This window comes from Phoca vitulina, unplaced genomic scaffold, assembly GCF_004348235.1.
Source record: "Phoca vitulina isolate PV1807 unplaced genomic scaffold, GSC_HSeal_1.0 scaffold2, whole genome shotgun sequence".
In the NCBI taxonomy this organism is placed as follows: domain Eukaryota; kingdom Metazoa; phylum Chordata; class Mammalia; order Carnivora; family Phocidae; genus Phoca; species Phoca vitulina.
Window position 1 is genome coordinate 77,624,547 of NW_022589705.1, and position 21,043 is coordinate 77,645,589.

Sequence of the window (21,043 nt, forward strand, 5' to 3'; positions counted from 1 at the left end):
ATTTCTGACTTTCTGGTCCCAGTTCTGAGTAGCCCAACCACACTTCATTTCCTGTTGCTGGATTTCTATGTGATCCAATAACCCCCTTGGAGTGGGTGTCTGTCCTGTGCCCCCAGAAATACCTTGGGTGCTCATCTTTCTCCTTATGCTATTAGTTGCATGAGTGTAGGTGTTGTGTATAACCTTTAATTCATGTGACTTACCTATCACATAGGCCTTACACACACTAGGCATTCCTGCTACCCACTAATTTATTTGGCAACATGGACTGCTGAAGGCATTTCCCTTCAGATGAACCTACTCAGTTCCACATGTGGTTCCCAGAGCCAACTAGTGCTGGAACAGGTATCTGAATCTGCCACTCTCACATACCCCAAAACATCCATTTCCAGTAGAAGTTTCCACGGGTAAGGAAACTCAATCTCCTATTGGAATCAAAGATTTAGAAGGTAGGCGGCACCTGTCTGGCTCAGTCAGAAGAGCATGCAACTTTTGATCTCAGAGTCATGAGTTTGAGCCCGACATTGGTCTTAGAGATTACTTAAGGAAATAAAAAGGGGAAAAAAAAAATTTAGAGGGTAAAAGGAAACAGATAGGAGGCCTAGAATCTTGATTTATGGTTGTGAACAGAAATGGATCCATTGAAAAAAAAAAAAAGAAATAGATCAACAGATAACATCAAATGGTCATTAAGGGTAGCTGGCAACAGAGCAAAACTGACCTTAGGAGTCCTGATAAGTCAAGCACCTAACAATGCACAATAGACATGTATGAAGTACTCAATACATATTTGTTGAGTAAATAATTGGAGCACTGTGAATTAATGGTTGAAGTGCAGTATATAAAAGAACACAGGGTTAGCAATCTGAAGGCCTGGGTTCTTATTTTAACTCTATCTCTGGTAGTTGTGTGGTAGCTTCAGGTGAGATAATTTCTCTTCCTCTCCATTTTCCTAATATGTAAAATGGAACAATTAACACCTACTCTGGTTACTTCATAGAAGTGGATAAGGATAAAACAAAATAAAAAACATGAAGATATTTTATAAACCATCAGCATTAAACAAATACAAGGCATCAAAGATCATGAAGGGATTAACAATGAGGTGAAAAGACAATGATGCTAGATGAGATCTTGGTAGAAACGAGGGGCGGAGGGGATCAAGGGGGAAGTTTTAAATGTTTCAACTCCCTAGAGCATTTTTTAATCAAAGACAACTCATGAGTTAGAAGTTCAAATACACAAAGGTACTTTAGAAAATAATAAGGTCTGATGATTATTACTGCCACGGTTCATCAGACCATTCCTCTACTAAGTGAAGAGCGATGGGGGTAGGATAACAGGTTGACTAAGCAGCTAATAAAGAGCCTCATACCTAGCAGATCCTTAATAATTATTTTGGTGAAATGAAATACATATTTCTTTTTTTTTTAAGATTTTATTTATTTTTTGACAGAGAGAGAGACAGTGAGTGAGGGAACACAAGCAGGGGGAGTGGGAGAAGCAGGCCCCCCGCTGAGCAGGGAGCCCAATGAGGGGCTCCATCCCAAGACCCCGGGATCATGACCTGAGCTGAAGGCAGACACTTAACGACTGAGCCACCCAGGCACCCCTGAAATACATATTTCAAAGCAGCTTTAGAAACAAAGCAATAACTAATTGCACCATATGTATTAAGCAGTGCAAACCAACTTAACCAAAGACCCACAGAAGTGAAATATCCACAGAACTGCTTTAGGAATCTGACAAATATCGTTTACTCACTAAAAGGTTAAGAGAAAGAACAATCCTTGGAACATACAAATAGAATAGGTGTTAAATATCTAGCTCTATTAAAAAGTCAAATTACCTGTTTGCAGACATGATCTTAAATGCAGAAAATCCTAAAGACTCCATAAAACAACTGTTAGAACCGCTAAGTGAATTCAGCAAAGTTGCAGGATACAAAATCAACACCCCCAAATCAGTTGCATTTCTATACACTAACAATGAGCAATCCAAAAAGGAAATAAAGAGAACGATTCCACTGACGATAGCATCAAAAAGAATAAACTTTTTTTTTTTTTAAAGATTTTATTTATTTGACAGAGAGAGACACAGTGAGAGAGGGAACACAAGCAGGGGGAGTGGGAGAGGGAGAAGCAGGCTTCCCGCGGAGCAGGGAGCCCGATGCAGGGCTCGATCCCAGGACTCTGGGATCATGACCTGAGCGGAAGGCAGATGCTTAACGACTGAGCCACCCAGGTGCCCCCAAAAAAGAATAAACTTAACCAAGGAGGCAAAAAGACTTGTACACTGAACACTGCAAAACGCTGCTGGAAGAAATTAAGAATAACACAAATAAATGGAAAAATACCCATGTTCATGGATTGGGAGACTTAATATGGTTTAGATGCCAATACCACACAAAGCAATCTACAGATCCGATGCAACCCTATCAAAATCTCAGTAACATTTTTTGTAAAAACAAAATAATCCATCCTAAAATTCATCTGGAATCTCAAGGGGCCACAAATAGTCAAAATAATCTTGAAAAAGAAGAACAAAGTTAGGGGACTGACCTTTCCTGATTCCAAAACTTACTACAAAGTTAGAGTAATCAAAATAGTGTGGCACGAGCATAAAGACAGATGTACAGACCAATGGAAAAGAGTAGACAGCCAGAACTAAAACCTCACAAATATGGTTAAATGATTTTCAACAGTGATGCCAAGACCAGTCAGTAGGGAAAGGACAGTTCTTTTGAAAATCTGGTGCTAGGAAAGCTGAAGATCCACATGCAAAAAAAAAATGGAAGTTGGAGCCACACCATATACCAAAAACACCCTCAAAATGGATCAAAGACTTAAGTGTACGAGTTAAAACTATAAAACTCTTAGAAGAAAACAGAGGGGGAAGCTTCATGACACTGGATTTGACAATGGTTTCTTGAGTATGACACCAAAAACACGGGAAACAAAAGGAAAAAACAGGTAAGTTGGACTTCAACAAGATTAAAATTTTTGTGCATCAAAACACACGATCACAAGAATGTACTTAACACTACCATGAAAAGTCACTTAAAAGTGGCTAACATGGTAAGTTTTAGGTGTGTTTTTTAAAAATGTAAATCTGGAATAAAAACAGGACACTATCAACAGAGTAAGGCAATTCACAAAATGGAAGAAAATATTTGCAAGAAGTCACATATTTTTTTTTTAAAGATTTTATTTATTTATTTGACAGAGAGAGATAGTGACAGCAGAAACACAAGCAGGGGGAGTGGGAGAGGGAGAAGCAGGCTTCCCGCCGAGCAGGGAGCCCGATGCGGGGCTCGATCCCAGGACCCCGGGACCATGACCTGAGCCGAAGGCAGACGCTTAACGACTGAGCCACCCAGGCGCCCAAGAAGTCACATATCTAATCAGGGATTGATATCTAGAATATATAACAAACTCCTTGAACGTAGTGTCTACTTACACCCCGTCTCTGACCACAAAACCTCTGTTCTTAAGCATCAGCTACTTGTAGCTGACATGCACTGGGCTGTGCTGTATGCCACCGCAGGGCTCAGAGTTTTCTATGCATCACTTCATCCTAACAACCTTACGAAGTAGATGCTTATTATTCCCATTTTAGCAACAGGGAAACAGATTCAGAGAAGTTAGTAATTAGACTAAGTTCCACAGCAAGGAGGTGGCTGAGCTGAGAGAACCCAGGCAATGTTTCTGACAGCCCAGGTTCGGAAGTACCACTCTCTACTGTCTCCCCAAATCCTTCCACATCCACCTGACATAATACTACAGAGCACTGCAAATAAGAACTACACGACTGTATGGCAAACATGGAAAGTTGCTCATGACAAAGTAAAAAAAGCAGAAAACAAAACAGTACATACATTTTTATTGTATCTAGGTAAAACGTGCATCTGAAAACAGCTGGTAGAGAAAACGTGCCCCAACAGTACAGATCCTGGTAAAATAGTGAGGTTATGGGCTGCCTCTCTTTTGTTGTACATTTCAATAATGAGGTTATAAATAGTGGAAACTTCCCTTTTCCCTCTTTAAATCAGTCCTCAGACCTCTGTGAAGAAGGCTCTAGAAACACTAGCATGAAAAATAAAGGTATGTTCAAGCCCTGTGTTCAAAAATAAGCAATCCTCTGGGGTTGCCTCTGTGTGGGAGCTGGGCTAAATCCGGCAATGTTGAAGGTTTGCAAAGGCCTCTGGAAGGCAGTGCCTGAAGTAGATAGGGGCTTTTATAAATTTTTATTTCTTTGGTTCACAGGAGAATAGTACCAAACTAAAATAATATCCCCACTGCTCTAAATCAGTGTTTTCCAAGTGCCATTCCTATAATATTGCCACAATTTTTACTCCATGTGTTTACAAACTAATTTTTTACTTAAAATTTTTCTTGGGGCGCCTGGGTGGCTCAGTCGTTAAGCGTCTGCCTTCGGCTCAGGTCATGATCCCAGAGTTCTGGGATCGAGCCCCGCATCGGGCTCCCTGCTCAGCGGGAAGCCTGCTTCTCCCTCTCCCACTCCCCCTGCTTGTGTTCCCTCTCTCACTCTGTCTCTCTCTGTCAAATAAATAAAATTATTAAAAAAAAAAAAAAAAATTTTTTTCTTTTTTAAAAAAAAAAGATTTATGGGGGCGCCTGGGTGGCTCAGTTGGTTAAGCTACTGCCTTCGGCTCAGGTCATGATCCCAGGATCCTGGGATCAAGCCCTGCATCGGGCTCCCTGCTCAGCGGGAAACCTGCTTCTCCCTCTCCCACTCCCTCTGCTTGTGTTCCTGCTCTCGGTGTCTCTCTCTCTCTCTGTCAATTAAATAAATAAATAAAATCTTAAAAAAAAAAGATTTATGTATTTATTTTGAGAGAGAAAGACGACACACAGTGGGGGGGGAGGGGCAGAGGGAGAGGGAAAGAGAGAATCTTGAGCAGACTCTCCACTGAGTGAGGAGCCCGACACAGGGCTCAATCCCACAACCCTGAGATCATGACCTGAGCCGAAATCAAGAGTCAGATGCTTAACTGACTGAGCCACCCAGGCGCCCCTTAAAATTTTTCTTAAAATTTGATTTCTTTTTACTTTAAGAAGTTTTACTTTGGGGCACCTGGGTGGCTCAGTCGTTAAGCGTCTGCCTTTGGCTCAGGTCATGGTCCCAGGGTCCTGGGATCGAGCCCCACATCGGGCTCCCTGCTCCGCGGGAAGCCTGCTTCTCCCTCTCCCACTCCCCCTGCTTGTGTTCCCTCTCTCGCTGTGTCTCTCTCTGTCAAATAAATAAAATCTTTAAAAAAAAAAAAAAAGAAGTTTTACTTTAAAAAAACAACAAAAAAGTTTTACTTAAAAGGGAAACTTTATAACAACTAGAAATAGAAAGCCTGAATCCCATGCTTTAAGTAGAAGGTAACTATAGAAATAAATATATAAAAAAACCCAAAACAATGCTTTGGCTATATATAATTTACTGCCTGCTAAAAGCAGTAGTTGGTGGGGTTAGACAGTTTGTTCTCACAGGAGGCAGTTTGGATTTTATTTTAAGTACAGTGGAAAATCACTGAAGGATTTTAAATACGAAAACATGTGGTCTGATTGGATATCTTAACAACCCTCTCTTGGAAATTTTTTTTAAAAATTAGAAAAGACACAGAAGAACTGAACAACATCATTATCTACTTTTACCTAAATGACAATTAGCAAACACTACACCCTAATGGAACCCTGTGTGCTACTGGTAGGAATGTGAAATGACGTAGTCACTGTGAAACGCAGTACAGTAGTTCCTCAAAAAAAAAAAAAAAAAATCATAACAGAATTACCACATAATCCTGCAACTCCAATTCTGGGTATATACCCAAAGGAACTGAAAGCAGGTCTTGAAGAAATATCTATACTATGTTCATAGCAGCATTATTCACAATAGCCAAAAGGTGGAAGCAACCCAAGGGCCAACAACAAATGAATGGATAAGCAAAATGTAGTGTGTACACGTAATGAAATATTATTCAGTCTTAAAAGGGAAGGAAAATGACTATATGCTATAACATGGATGACCCCTCAGGATAGTTTACTAAGTCAAATAAGCCAGTCATAAAAAGACAAATACTGGGGCGCCTGGGTGGCTCAGTCAGTTAAGCGTCTGCCTTTGGCTCAGGTCATGGTCCCAGGGCCCTGGGATTGAGTCCCACATCGGGCTTCGTGCTGAGCAGGGAGCCAGCTTCTCCCTCTGCCTGCTACTCCCCCTGCTGTGCTCTCTCTCTCTCTCTGACAAATATTTAAAAAAAAAAAAAAAAGAAGACATAAACGGGCGCCTGGGTGGCTCAGTTGGTTAAGCGACTGCCTTCGGCTCAGGTCATGATCCTGGAGTCCCTGGATCAAGTCCTGCATCGGGCTCCCTGCTCGGCGGGGAGTCTGCTTCTCCCTCTGACCCTCCCCCCTCTCATGTACTCACTCTCTCTCATTCTCTCTCTCTCAAATAAATAAATAAAATCTTTAAAAAAAAAAAAAAAGAAGACAAACACTGTGTTATTCCACTTATAGGAGATACCTAGGTAGTCTGAATCATAGAGACAGAAAGTCATGTGGAACTGTCTAAAATTGCTGGATGTAAGAGACTCCATTTTCCTTTCCAAACTGATGGGCTCTTGAACTGGGACAGAAGCAGCAATTGTTGTACAAGCAGCTGCTCGTAACATTCCAACAGAGCAACTGGTATTTGGATCACATGAGGACAGTGAAGGTAATTATTACATACCAGCAACAGTTTCACTTGATAGCAATGATAAAATAATCAAGAAGACAGGCATCAGAAGTGGCTCAGCTAGTCAGCACCAAACTAGCAGGGTCTGTTCTGTTCTTCTTCATCTAAATCATGTAATTACCCCTTTCCTTCTCTCTCAGAAAAACGCTTGGCTTTCCCTAAATGAGTGAGAAAAATCTGTGATCCCCAATTGCAATTCTGAGACCCCAAATAAAGGCCTTTGTTCTTTTTCAGTTTCACCTTCTTTTCTCAGTTGATGGTAGAATGGTGGTTCCCAGGTGCTAGGGAGGGAGAATGAGGAGTTAGTGTTTAATGGGGACAGAGTCTGTTTTGCAAAAGGAAGAGTTCTAAAGATGGATGGTGGTGATGATTGCACAACAATCTGAATTTACTTAATGCCAAAGAACTGCACACTTAAAAATGGTTAAGGGGAGCCTGGGGGGTACAGTCAGTTGAGCACCAACTCTTGGTTTCAGTTCGGGTGGTGATCTCAGAGTCGTGAGATTAAGCCCCACGTGGGGCTCTGTGTTCAGCGAGGAGTCTACTTGGGATTCTCTCTCCCTCTGCCCCTCCTACTCATGCTCTCTCTCTCTCTCTCTCTCTTTAAAATAAATAAATCTTTTTTAAAAAAGGTTAAGATGGTGGGTGCCTGGGTAGTTCAGTTGGTTAAGCATCGACTCTTGATTTCGGCTCAGGTCATGATCGCAGGGTGGTGAGATCGAGCCCCTGTATCCAGCTCCTCGCTCAGCAGGGAGTCTGCTTCAGATTTACTCCCTCTGCCCCCCCACACATGCACACATGTGCGTCTGCTCTCTTTCTCTCTCAAATAAAATAAAATCTTTAAAAAAAGAATGCTTAAGATGGTGGGCACCTGGTTGGCTCAGTTGGAAGAGCACATGACTCTTGATCTTGGGGCCATGAGTTTGAGCCCCACGTTGGGTGTAGAGATTATTTAAATAAATAAACTTAAAAATTTTTTAAGTGGTTAAGATGGTAAAATTTAATTATGGATATTTTACCACAGTTTAAAGAAAACAACAGTAACACCAAACCCAAAGCCTATAGATTTTTGCTTGAGCAACTCAGTGAATGGTGATCTATCCACTGAGATAGGGCAAAATGTGGAAGGAGCAGCTTTGGATAGAAAAATTAAAGAGTTTTGGGGTGTGTTAAGCTTGATGCAAACTTGACAATTAGATGAAGATGTCAAGTAGGCAGCTGGATTTCTAAATTTGAGTGCCAAAGAAAAAGTCAGGGATAGAATTACAGATTCGGATAAAAATAAGGATACAAATACTTAATCTGGGGATTATTATAGCATGTAAGTAGCATTCAAAACCATAGGACAGGATGAGATTACCTAGAGAGGAGGTAGTTAGAGAACAGAAGGGAGTAACAAGACAGCCTTGGAGCAGCCCAACATTCAGAATTAAAGTAGAGGGCAAAAAAAATCATAATAATGAAGAGAATCAAGCAGTGAGATAAAGGAGATGCTTTAAAAAAAAAAAAATCATGGGGCGCCTGGGTGGCTCAGTCGGTTAAGCGTCTGCCTTCGGCTGAGATCATGATCCCAAGGTCCTGGGATCGAGCCCCACATCAGGCTCCCTGCTCAGTGGGGAGCCTGCTTCTCCCTCTGCCCCTCCCCCTGCTTGTGCTCTCTCTCTCTCAAATAAATAAATAAAATTAAAAAAAAAAAATCAGGTGCCTAGACCTAACTCCTGGGAACTTGGAACTAAGAGGTGAAAGGCAAATAAAATGTCCCAGGTCTAGTTCAATAGTCTGTGAGTCAGAGAGAGGAGGCAGTGCAATACACAGTAGAAGGAGTGGGAAGAAGGAGAAAAAACGAGTACTTAGAAGGTGCCACTAACAAGACTCAGTGACTGACTAGATGTGGGATGGAAAGGAGAGGAAAATAAATGACATGCTGGTTTCCTTCTGGTAGGTTATTATTGTCATTAAAACAAGTAATACAAGATAGAAGGTTAGAAACAAGGGCTTTGGTGTTGTTTTTATAGTGGGGTGTGTGTGTGTGTGTGTGTGTGTGTGTGTGTGTGTGTGTAGGGAGGAGGGCTGAAGAAGACAGAATGGTAGTCATGACAGCCAACATTAATTAAGCACTTATTTGTCAGTGTTTTCTATCTATCTTGGGGACCTGGGCATGCCCTCACAAGGAATACTGTTATCAAAGACCACAACAATCCTACTTTGAAAATTAAGGAGGGCCCAAAGTTACACTGGTGGTCTACAGCACAGAGGGCCTCAAACCTAGGTCTGATGGACTCTGAGCCAAAGTTTGAGGTACCCGTGGGATACTAGTTAGGGATGTGGGAGTCATCAAGGCAGTTAAAGTCTTAGGAGGGATGTGATCACCCAGGGAGAGAATATACAGATCAATAAATTATTATTCACAATCTTAGCTAATTCTTATAATGGTACAATGGGCCTTTTCCTCCCCTATAAAATGAAGGAATGCTTAATTTGTAGGGAATGCCCACTGAGGGCAAGGACCTGATCACAGTTTTTGTATTCCTAGGGTTGCGCTACCTGGAATGAAAAGACCACTCAACAAAAGACTGCTGAAGCTTTTAAAAAACAAAATGAAACAAAAACCCAGTAACTGGACACAATTAGAAAAATACTACGCAATATGAGAACAACTATTTCCTGACCAAACTACAGCATAGTTTTCTTCTATTCCCTCTCTGGGTGGCATGCAACAAACGCCCTGTCTTTTTCTGCACCACAATATGTCTGTTTTGTGAACTGTTCTGCTGTAAGCAGTGCATAGGAGACCAAACTCTGCGAGACAGGCACTCTTATCCACCACTGGGCACAGATAAGTACTTTCTGGAAAGACAATTTGATAAAATGTATCAAGAGCCTTAAAGCCCTAACTCAGTAACCTTATTTAGGGATTTATCCAAAGAAAACAGTAAGAGTTGTGGCCAAAGATTTAGTTTGGAAGTAATAAAAATATCCAACAATAGAAAAATTATTAAATAAACCACATACAGCCATAGGGTAGAATACTTACATTGCTCTTAAATCAAGGTTTTGAACACTTAAAAACACTAGAAAATTATTTTGATAAGTATAATGAAAAAAATAAAATATAAACTAGACCTAGTACAACCATAATTTTGTGTTTAAATGTAGATGTAGCTATCTATTATCATTACCTAGCAAAAAGATTGGAATGACCAAAAATATTGTAAGTCTCTTTGGATGGAAAGATTACAGGAGATCCTAATATTCTTTATGTTTTTCAGGATTTCTAAAATTTCTGCAAAAAGTACACTTTTATTTTAAAACTAAAAAAATATATGATAAATAAAAGCAAGACAGCACTCACCTTCTTTCTTTTTCTAGAAGAATTCCTCGTGGGGTCAGGCTTCTCAAACTCTGCTGACTTTGCCTCTTCCTTCTCCTCTTCCTCATCAGGTATCAGAGAATATTTGGTCCCTCCTGGTTGCATAAAACAATCCTTTGCAAAGTGGCCTGCAGAAGAGAGGTAGAAAAGGTAGGGAGGGGAGAAGCAGCCTCTCCTCTTGGCAGGTGGATCTTCCCCAGAGGCTCCGAAAGGGGCTAGCTGGTTGAAGAAGTATTACTGAGTTCATTCAGAGCAGCTGCTGGATTCTGAGCAGATTTTCTGTCACCTCAAGATGGCATTGCCCACTCAACCAGAGCCAGACCAGCAGCTGGTCCTAGAGCTGTAGGAAACACTGGCACTGCTCTGGAAATGGCAGAGGAAGCAGGCTTGTGCTGCCTTCTATTAGCAATGGGGCTTAGTAATTTTTAAAGATCTGTTTGGAACTTACTCCTGACACTGAAAGGCTGCTCCAGAGAGCAGAATGCTTAGCAGAGGGAGCCGAGTGGCAGGCCAAGCCCTACAGGAAGATAGCTCTTAGGAAGCTGGCAGGAAGGTGGCATTCACATCCAAGCTAACACACTGAGAGACAGGCAGTCCACCTAGGGGCACTCAACACTCAGACTGTCAGGTCTGGCAAGGGCCTTAGAGATCATCAAATCCAACACTGCATGTGTAGATATAAAGGCTCAGAGTAGAGAAGTAGCTCAAGGTCACAAAGAGAGCAGCAGAGTGAAAACTTACTCCAGCTCTCATGCTTCCCTGCTCTGTGCTCTTCCTGCTGCACCAAAATCAACCACCTTGGGCCTCACCTTTGCTGATTAGGCCAAATTCCATCTCTCATTATTCTTCTCTGCCTCATGTAACACCTGGTGGACGTAAGCTGAAGGTAAGAGGACCCCACCCTCCCTGAACCTTTAGTGCTATCAAGGGGCCGTTTAACAGCTACTACAGAGCTGGTTTTGTCCAAGCTTATGTAGACCCTATTTCAGGGGCACAGACGATCCCATGAGATCATCAAAAAGCTATGTGTAAATTGCTTTACAACTCTGAATCCAGAAGCTAGATGGTGTCTGGAAGGGGAATACAGCATACAGTTTTCCAAATATCTGGAATGTTCCCACGATTCCTGTGAGGAGGTATTCTTTCAATTTTTTTTTCCCTGCCTCCCTCTACATTAATGGTAAGTGGAGGCTTAACCCCCACAACATCAATCAGGGCACAAATCTGCTACCAACTGTTGTAGAAAAATCAAGCGAACAGGGTAAATGGAAGGCAAGGGAGAAGGGGTGACAAATTGAGGTCACTTTGAAAATGAGACGCTAGCAATCCCTCTCATGATAGCTCCAAGAAGGGAAGTCAGGCTGAGAGTGCTCTTAACACCTGAGTAGGACCAGAAGAAACCTGAGCAAGTGGCTAGCCTGTGTTCTTTACTACTAAAAGGACACCGTATTCAGAGGTCTGAAGTTAGACAAAGAAGAGCAAGAAAGGGTTTGACTTGGATCCTTGAGGAATATATTTCCAAGTCACTTCATTTTTGCAGAATAGTAGTGGTCCTTGGAAATAAAAATTTACAGAGCTAACCATAATCCAACACTCTCACCCCTCCTGGTGCAGTACATGGGGATCCTGCCCACACAGGGCATCAACCACGAAGGGGGTGGGATGACAGTAGAGTATTTGGAAGGGCCAGCATTCAGAAGAGGACACAGAAAGGGCATGAACTCTGATAAGAGTCTAGGAGGAGTAACAGCATGAGCAGATGAGGCCATCACTGACTAAAAAGCTGGGTGAGCCACACCCAAACCAGGTGGCTTCCCCCACCTAGTAAGGGTCCATCACAAGCCTGGCGGAGGCTTCACCTTACCTTTACATCCACACTTCTTGCAGGTGGTGTTCAGGACAGCCTCGAGGGTGATCTTCTGCCCAGTGTAATCCTGGAAGGACCGCCGCCGCCTCTCTTCTTGCCTGTAACGAAAAGGATACTGACTGTTGGCCCTCCTAAGAGATGTGGCCAGAGATACTAGAAGGTAATGCAGTATGCTGGGTTTTTGTTCTGTCTTTGGCAGGTAGAAGGGAGAAAGAAAAAAAGCGTTGTGCATGGGGAGACAAGCAGTGAAAGCAGCAACATGAAACATATTTTTTCATTCAGGACAGGCTCTGAATTAATAATTATGAATGAGATGACTTCAGCTCACCAATGCACAGAGGATGAAGATATAATTACTCAACCTCGCTAAGCCCCTGTAACCCTGACGGGGTCACCCACGGGTTTAAAAGACCTTCAAAGACTTCCTAGAACATAAAGTTCAAATTCCTTACTTTGGTACTCAAGGCCTTCCACGGTCTGTCTCTAACCTGCTTCTCCAGCCCCAACTTTACTTGCATGAGATGTGCTAGCCAAACAGGACTAGTTGACCTTCTCCAGATGGTTCACTGCCCTTGCTCACACAGTTCCCTCTCTCTGAAATGCTGCTTTCCCTCTCACCTCCCACCTCACCACCTCCAAACATTTCAAGGCTCAGCTCAGTCACCACCTCTCCTTCTATCAAGTCTTCTCCTGAGCCACTCAGCCAGAATTCATCTCTTTGTTCACATTCCTGGAGCATTTCTTAAAAATTCTAAACTTATTACTAAAGTATAATATAGGTACAGAAAAGTGTTCATAAGCATACAGCTTAAATGGTTTTCACAATTTGAACATACCCAGGAAACCATCACTCCGATAAGGAAACAGAACATTGCCAGCACCTCCGAGGCCCCTCTAGTCACCAGGCCTCTCCCAAGGGTAACCGCTATGCTGATTTCTAACAGCATAGATTAGTTGTATCGGGTTTTGCAAATTATGTAAATGGAATCATACAGTATGGACCCTTCCGTGTCTGGCTTCTTTCACTTATTTGTGAGATCCATCCATACTGCTGTGTGCAGTTGTGGATCACTGATTCTCATTGCCACAAGGTATTTTGCTGTTGATGGTTATCTGAGTAGTTTCTACTATGAACAGTGCTTCTGTGAACTTTCTAGCATGTCTTTTGGTGACAGATATATTTATGCATTTCTGTTGGGAAATGCCTTGTTCCAGGTAGGAGTGGAACAGTGTACTGGGTTGTAACCATCAGCTACAGCAGACTCTGCCAGCCAGTCTTCTGTAGTGTTTACCAATTACTCTCCTGCCAGCAGCAGAGCCTAAGCCCCCCAGTTGTCATGGCTCTTTCTCTAACCTTTACTGTAACACACGGTACCTGCACAGAGTAGGGACTCAGAAATGTTTGATCGAAGAGTATCACCCTCAATTACTCTTTTTTTCAAACTCCAACTGTAGTCTATACACACTGCAGTCCTAACACATATCACACTTTATTGCCTGATACATTGTTTCTTCTCTAGATCGTGAGCCCTTTTTACACTATCTTACTGGTGTTTGTTTCCCCACACCTTAGCTCAAAGCTTGGCAAGCAACGGCATCAATAAATATTTGTTGAGGGATGCCTGGGGGGCTCAGTCAGTTAAGCATCTGCCTTTGGCTCAGGTCATGATCAAAGAGTCCTGGGATCAAGTCCCACATCGGGCTCCCTGCTCAATGGGGAGCCTGCTTCTTCCTCTGCCTGCTGTTCCCCCTGCTTGTGCTCTCTTTCTGTCAAATAAATAAAATCTTTATAAATTAATTAATTAATTAGTTAGGATAAATAAATAAATAAATGTTTGTTGAAATTTCTATGCTCTTGGGGCTTCTGGGTGGCTCAGTCGGTTGAGCATCCAACTCTTGGTTTTGGCTCAGATCATGATCTCGGGGCGATGGGATCGAGCCCTGCATTGGGCTCTGCATTCAGCAGGGACTCTGCTTGATACTCTCTGTCCCTCTGCCCCTTCCACTCACTCTCTCTTTCTCTCTCTCAAATAAATAAATCTTTATAAAAAAAAAATTCTGTGCTCTTGACCCCAAATATTTTTTCTTTACCTGAACCTCTTTAACTTTGAACTCTGACTTCACCTAAGCTTTTCCAACTATTCACCAAGTCTCTATAGAGTCCAGCAAAAACAGAACTATTTTGCCAAAAAAGCCACAGTACCCAGAGAAATGCAGGATGACATCAACGCAGAACAGAACTACCCATCTCACGTATTTTAGCCACCAGTTTCATGGGATACACTGGTTTAAGAGAGGAAACACAAAAGACCAAGATACTCCATATTCTGTCCTGGTCCCTCTTCAGTTCAGCTCACACACTGCATCTTCTCTAAAGTGTTCCCTGCCACCAGAGGCAGAGTTAATTACTCTTTTGTGTTCCCACAGCATTTTACTCTCTCGTCATTTTGTTAGATTTGTTTACATTTTGGCTCACCCGCTGTACCATGAACAGGCCTTCAAAGATAAGGACTATGTCTGGGGTGCCTGGGTGGCTCAGTCGGTTAAGCATTCAACTCTTGATTTTGGCTCAGGTCATGATCCCAGGGTCTTGGGATCAGGCCCCATATCGGGCTCCAAGCTCAGTACAGAGTCTGCTTGAGATTCTCTCTCCCTCTCCCTCTGCCCCTCCCCCTGCTCATGCTCTCTCGCTCAAATAAATTATATCTTAAAAAAAAAAGATAATAAAGTCTATGTCTTATTTTTTTTCTGTATCTGAGCAGTACGCAAGCCATCTAGCATACCAATGTCCAACAGAATACAATGATGGACAAGTTCTATAAATTTATGTCTGTACTGTTGACTAATATTTAGGTCTGTGGCTACTGAGCACTTAAAATGTGGTTAGTGTAACTGAGGAATTGGATTAAATTTTATTTAATTTTCATTTACATTTAAATAACCATATGTAGGGATGTCTGGGTGGCTCAGTCAGTTAGGCGTCTGCCTTTTGGGTCGTGATCCCGGGTTCCTGGGATCAAGCCCCGCATCGGGCTCCTTGCTTGGTGGGGAGTCTTCTTCTCCCTCTGCCTGCCACTCCCCGTGCTTGTCTCTCTCTCTCGCTCTCTAACAAATAAATGAATAAAATCTTTTTTTTTTTTTAAGATTTGATTTATTTTTCTGACAGAGAGAGACACAGGGAGAGAGGGAACACAAGCAGGGGGAAAGGGAGAAGCAGGCTTCCGCTGAGCAGGGAGGCTGATGCGGGGCTTGATCCCAGGCCCCTAGGACCATGACCTGAGCCAAAGGCAGATGCTCAATGACTGAGCCACCCAGGCGCCCCTGAATAAAAATTTTAAAAAATAGTAATAATGACCATATGTAACCATATGTAACTTAGTGGCTACCCAGTGGGACAGTGCAGACAAGCATATGATTTAAGTTTTGAAAATGTCTGCTCAAATCCCCAGGTTTTGCCCTAGCATAATCTTATTCAAAGGACAGGGGGTCAACTGTCTGGTATGGGTCATGGGAGAGGGTCCTTTCAAAAAATAAAGCTTGAGTAAGAAAAACCAAGGTGGGGGGTGGGTAGAGAGGGAAATGGGAGTTACTTATCAACAGGCATAAAGTTTCAGTTAAACAAGAAGAATTAATTTTAGAGCTGTGCTATACAACATTGTACCTAGTCAACAATACTATATTGTACACTTAAAAATTTGTTAAGAGGGTAGATCCCATGTTGGGTGTTCTCACCACAATAAAATAATTTTTAAAAAAAAGTAGAGAAGGGGCACCTGTGTGGCTCAAATCGGTTAAGCATCTGCCTTCAGCTTGGGTCATGGTCTCAGAGTCCTGGGATTGGGTCCCACATTGGGCTCCCTGCTCAGCAGGGAATCTGCTTCTCTTCTCCCTCTGTGTACTCACTCTCTCTCTCCCTCAAATAAATAAATAAAATCTTTAAAAAATAAATAAAAAAATAAAAACCACGGCAGGATCTTGGGGATATAACTTGAGCAAGTCTCAAACTCCATGGCTTTCAGATATCCTTATCTGTGGAGCTGAGTTTCAAGTGGCTATGAGTTACAGCTTAAACAAGCCCTCATTATAATCAATTCCAATATTCTGTGGGTTCTAACATGTGACAAGCCACATCATAACTCCCACCCGATACTCAGCTCAACAAATGTGTCACTTGCCTGTCTCCCTTTTCTGTGCTCACTGCCATGCTGGTTTAGGCCTCACTACTTTGCGTCTACATAGTACCAAGTTTTCTCCTCCAATCCATCCAGGGCACATAGTTGAATTAACCTTTCTTTTGTTCAGTTCAACTCTTACTTGCAAGCACCAGTACCAGTGATGAGTAAGTGTGTCAAAAAGGCAGAACTCGGTCCTTCTCAAGGAGCTTACAGTCTAGCAGTGGAGGGAGACATACAGATGAATAATTATAGTGGTGAACCACAAACACTCTTCTAAAAGACTATGCTATGCTGGCTAAACCGACCTGGAAACTGCCTTTTCCCCTTTCCATTTACAGATTCCCTTTAATACTCTGGGACTGGGGGGATGAAATGTAAGACAGATATTGATGGAAAATGAAAGGCAGCTGACAAACTGTGGATAGCTGGAGACAGCACTAAGACACTGAGCATAACAGGGTGAGGTCAGAGAATGGTGTACAAGGAGAGATTAATCTGATCAGGAGTCTCTCCCCCCTCAAGGGCTTTAAAAATTTTTTTTAAAAAATATTTTATTTATTTATTTGAGAGAGAGAGCGAGAGGGAGCACAAGCGGGGAGGAGGGAAAAGCAGACTCCCCGCTGAGCAGGGAGCCCGATGGGCTTGATCCCAGAACCCTGGGATCATGACCTGAACTGAAGGCAAATGCTTAACTGACTGAGCCACCCAGGTGCCCCAGGGCTTTTAAAAAATTAACGCTCTTTGACTGACAGTCAAAGTCAAAGCTCTCCACAATCTCACTCCAACATACCACCTTTCAAGTCTTACATTCTAGTACTTGACTGTACCCTCCTCTTTCCTAAAACAGGACTCCTAAATGTGCCCTGGGCTTTCCTGCCTAGTGCCTTTCCTTAAATCACTCTTCTGTTGGGAATACCATTCCTTCCCCTGCTGCCTGACAAAATCTTATCCATTCTTCTAGAACTAGCTCAAATGCCACCTCTCTTCTAGCCATCGGGGCCTGAAATCAACTCATCCTCTTCAAGCTAATTCCTAGAACCCTTTCTTTAACCTACTCTTTTAGCATTTATTACATTTGCCTTATATTAAAGTGATCTGCATAATTATCTCATTACACTAGGCAGTAAGGCCCTTAAACAGAAAACTTGGTATTGCCATTGAACCTAATATGGAATATGAACCGAAAAAAATATTTGTTGAATAAATGAGTAAATGAAAGCACAAACTAACAACTGTTACACATCAGGCACTCTGGGAGATAAGAAAGAGCTGTGTCCCCTTGTTCTCCCAGGTCTTATATATTCTTTCAAAAGAAAAGATGTGATAATCACAGAAGAAAAACAAAGAGATCTTTTAAAACAGTAACTACAAGTAGCTACCATACACTAAGATTCTACTATAGACTAGACACTAATCTGGCTCTTTACAAACAAGCCTGTATTTAAATCATTCCATCATTTCTGAGATATAGGCATCATACCCTCCAACTGATAGTAAGAAGCTGAGGGAGGAGTCAGAGAAGAGGCGTCTGCTCAAGGTCATATACTAGTTTTCAGCAGAACTAGGACTCTTTCTGATTTACATCTAACTCTAAAACCTCTCATCATTCCACTATATCGTGCTTCTTTCCTGGATGCAGCTCTAGAAATAGTTTACAACAAAAGTTACTGTTTGGCCACTTGGTTATTACTAGAAATAGCCTATACATAGAGACCTATACGGCCCAAAACCAGGGAGCCTTTTCCCTTCTCTACCCTTGTTTTGAGACAGAGAAGAAGCTTTTATTTTACTTGTTTTACATTTTACCCCTACAAGGGTGACTTTGGGAAATTCCATTGCTTTTTAATGAGTCATATGTACATAGCACAGGATTCTTTGGAGCAGAAGCAATTTATTATAATATAATCAGTAAATGCCAGACTTAAATAATATTACTGAGCTCTGAGTTATAAAACATTTCTACTATAACTGAAAGGTGTTTTGTCAATAATCAGATTTACAAACATGTCAATATTTAGAGATGAAACTACAGAAATATGGAAAAACTCTAAGTCACATGCAACAGCTAGAAGCCTCATGTGGTAAAAAGGGCCCTAGCTTCAATGTCTTAGTTCAGATCCTTGACCCACTATAATTTGTCATTAACCACAGGGAAATTACTTATCACCAAGCATCAAGATAGAAACTAGGAATATAGGGGCGCCTGGGTGGCTCAGATGGTTAAGCATCTGCCTTCAACTCAGGTCATGATCCCAGGGTCCTGGGATCGAGCCCCACATCGGGCTCCTGGCTCAGCGAGGAGCCTGCTTCTCCCTCTCCCTCTGCCTCTCTCCCTGCTGATGCTTTCTCTCTCTCTCTCTGTATCTCTGTGTCTCAAATGAATAAATAAAATCTTTAAAAAAAAAAAAAAGAAACTAGGAATATAGGGATGTCTGGCTGGCTCAGTCAGTGAAGCATGCAACTCTTGATCTTGGAGCTGTGGGCTCAAGCCCCACATTGGGTGTGGAGATTGCTTAAAAATAAAATCTTTTTTTTTTTTTTTAAGATTTATTTACTTATTTTAGAGAGAAAGAGAGAGAAAAAGAAAGAGTACACACATGGGGAGAGGCAGAGGGAGAGGGGGAAAGGGAGACAAGCAGACACCACCCTGAGTAGGAAGCCCAACATGGGGGTGGATCTCAGGACCCTGAGATCATGACCTGAGCTGAAATCAGAGTCAGATGCTCGACCGACTGAGCCACTCAGGTGCCCAAAAATAAAATCTTTAGGAAAAAAAGGGGTGGGGGGGTGCCTGGGTGGCTCAGTCGATTAAGCATCTGCCTTTGGCTGAGGTCATGATCCTAGGGTCCTGGGATTGAGCCTTGCATCGGGCTCCCTGCTCAGTGGGGAGCCTGCTTCTCCCTCTGCCTGTCACTTCCCCTGCTTGTGCTCTGTCAAAAAAATAAAATCTTTAAAAAAAAGAAAAGAAAGAAAGAAACTAAGAATATAAAGTAAAATGGAGATAATACCCACTTTGGAGGTTATGAGAATCAGACACACAAATGTACATAAACTGCCTTGCATAATGCCTGGCACAAAGTATGTATCCAATATCAATGCCCTCCCTTTTAGGTAAAATTACTTTGTATCCACAGTGATTTTGCTTAGAACTATAAACATAAGGGTTTCCAAACTTTTCCCCACCAAGATCCCACTCAAACATTTATTTTTTTCTTGTTTTTTAAATTGATCAATAACTGAGGCACCTGAGTGGCTCAGTCGGTTAAGCGTCTGCCTTCGGCTCAGGTCATGACCCCTGCCATCAGGCTCTGCTCAGCAGGGAGTCTGCTTCTCCCTCTGACCCCCTCTCCCCCCTCTCATGCTCTCTCTCTCTCTCAAATAAATAAATAAAATCTTTAAAAAAACAAAATAATCAATAACGTGACTGCCACTGAGAGCACCTGATTAGCATGAGATAAACAATGTGATATTTTAACATCAAAAGCAATACAATAAAGTCACGGTTAACCTGAAGGTAAATGCATGATTTTGGTTGGTTTTCTGAAACACTAGAAACAGTTCAGAAACCCTTCACGGAACCTTAGGGAGCTAGGAACCCCTGATCAGAAATCACTGGCATAAATTCAAGAAAGACTTTGAGACAGACAGCAAATTCCTTATATCACCAGATATTAGCCTACATGTATAGCTAATCTTCCATTCCTAAATGAAAGGTCAGAAGAGCCAATGAAAGTAAGATGTCATATTCAGAACACAGTTATCCCAAGATGCATTAAACCCTACTGGAGTTGCTTCTAAATTACCCTACTCTTCCACATGGTCTTTTTTTGAGCCCCTGTGCTAGGAGAGAGACAAGTAGCAGGTGCTTCATGAATGCCTGTTGGCTAACTAGTTAAAGGGCAGACAAAGAATAAGGGGAAGGAAACAAAACCACTGATGGAGCATTTCTATGCTTTGCATGTGAGCATCCAATCTTAGAACTCTATGCAGTATGGTGTTATCGAAATCCAAGGATCACAAGGGCTACATAACTCATCTATATCAGACTATAAATGGTAGAGTTCCTAGGTCAGTCTGATTCACTACAGCATTCTGTGGTTTGAGAAGTAGGATTGTAGCCTTTCCAAACCTTTTACCTACTCAATGATAACGTTGTTAGGGTCGAGGTCTTTCCCAGTCCCTTGGTTGACAACTTTCATGGAGAGGGACACTTTTATCCTATCATTTTTCATCTGTAAAGACAAAAGCAAAGTCACCAACAGCTAAGAGTACACCATTTAGACTGCTGGTGTAAAATTATCTAACTAAGCATCAAAGCTTTTATCATCATAACAAACACTGAGCTTCTCTAATGGCTGAGGTCCTGTACTAGGAACACTGGGGGTACTAATGAGCATTATAAATAGATCTTGTGGCAGAATAACTTCAGGAAATTGTTTTTATCTCATTCTTGTCCTTCTGGGGAGGAAAGGCAGAAATGGTTGTCAGAAATTCAAGGCCTGTGGAGGTAACCAGGCAGAAAATAAAAGCTGTTTTTTCCATGTAAGTTCAGCATAATGATGGGTTCAGAGATCCATGAGCCCAGAATGTGTTTCCCAAACATTCCAGACTAGACTAGATCCCCTTTTGGACTTGATCTAGTGCATTTTTAAACATGAAGGCAATTGTTAGCCATGTTGGTCTTTTGCTTCCTCCAACATCTGACGCCCGTTTCCACTTCAGGGTCTCTGCATTAGTTATTCTCCCTGCTTGGAATATGCTTATCCTAACTTTTCACATGACCAGTGCCTTTTCCTTTAGGTCTCAGCTCACAAATCATTTCCACAGAGAGCCTATTCCTGACCACTTCATCTAAATCTACCGCTGATACTGCTTGAGCCCATTATG

At 42.0% G+C, this 21,043-nt stretch overlaps 1 protein-coding gene across 1 annotated transcript in view; it reads right to left on the reverse strand.

Moving 5' to 3' along the window:
* Positions 1-21,043, reverse strand: part of ZCCHC17 (zinc finger CCHC-type containing 17) — a 63,661-nt gene that overhangs the window by 6,163 nt on the left and 36,455 nt on the right. The window contains exons 5-7 of the mRNA XM_032389341.1: positions 20,297-20,388; positions 11,979-12,079; positions 10,097-10,242 (exon numbers count right to left, since the gene is read on the reverse strand). Coding sequence (XP_032245232.1) covers positions 10,097-10,242; positions 11,979-12,079; positions 20,297-20,388 — 339 coding nt within the window. The remainder of the gene's footprint in view (positions 1-10,096; positions 10,243-11,978; positions 12,080-20,296; positions 20,389-21,043) is intronic.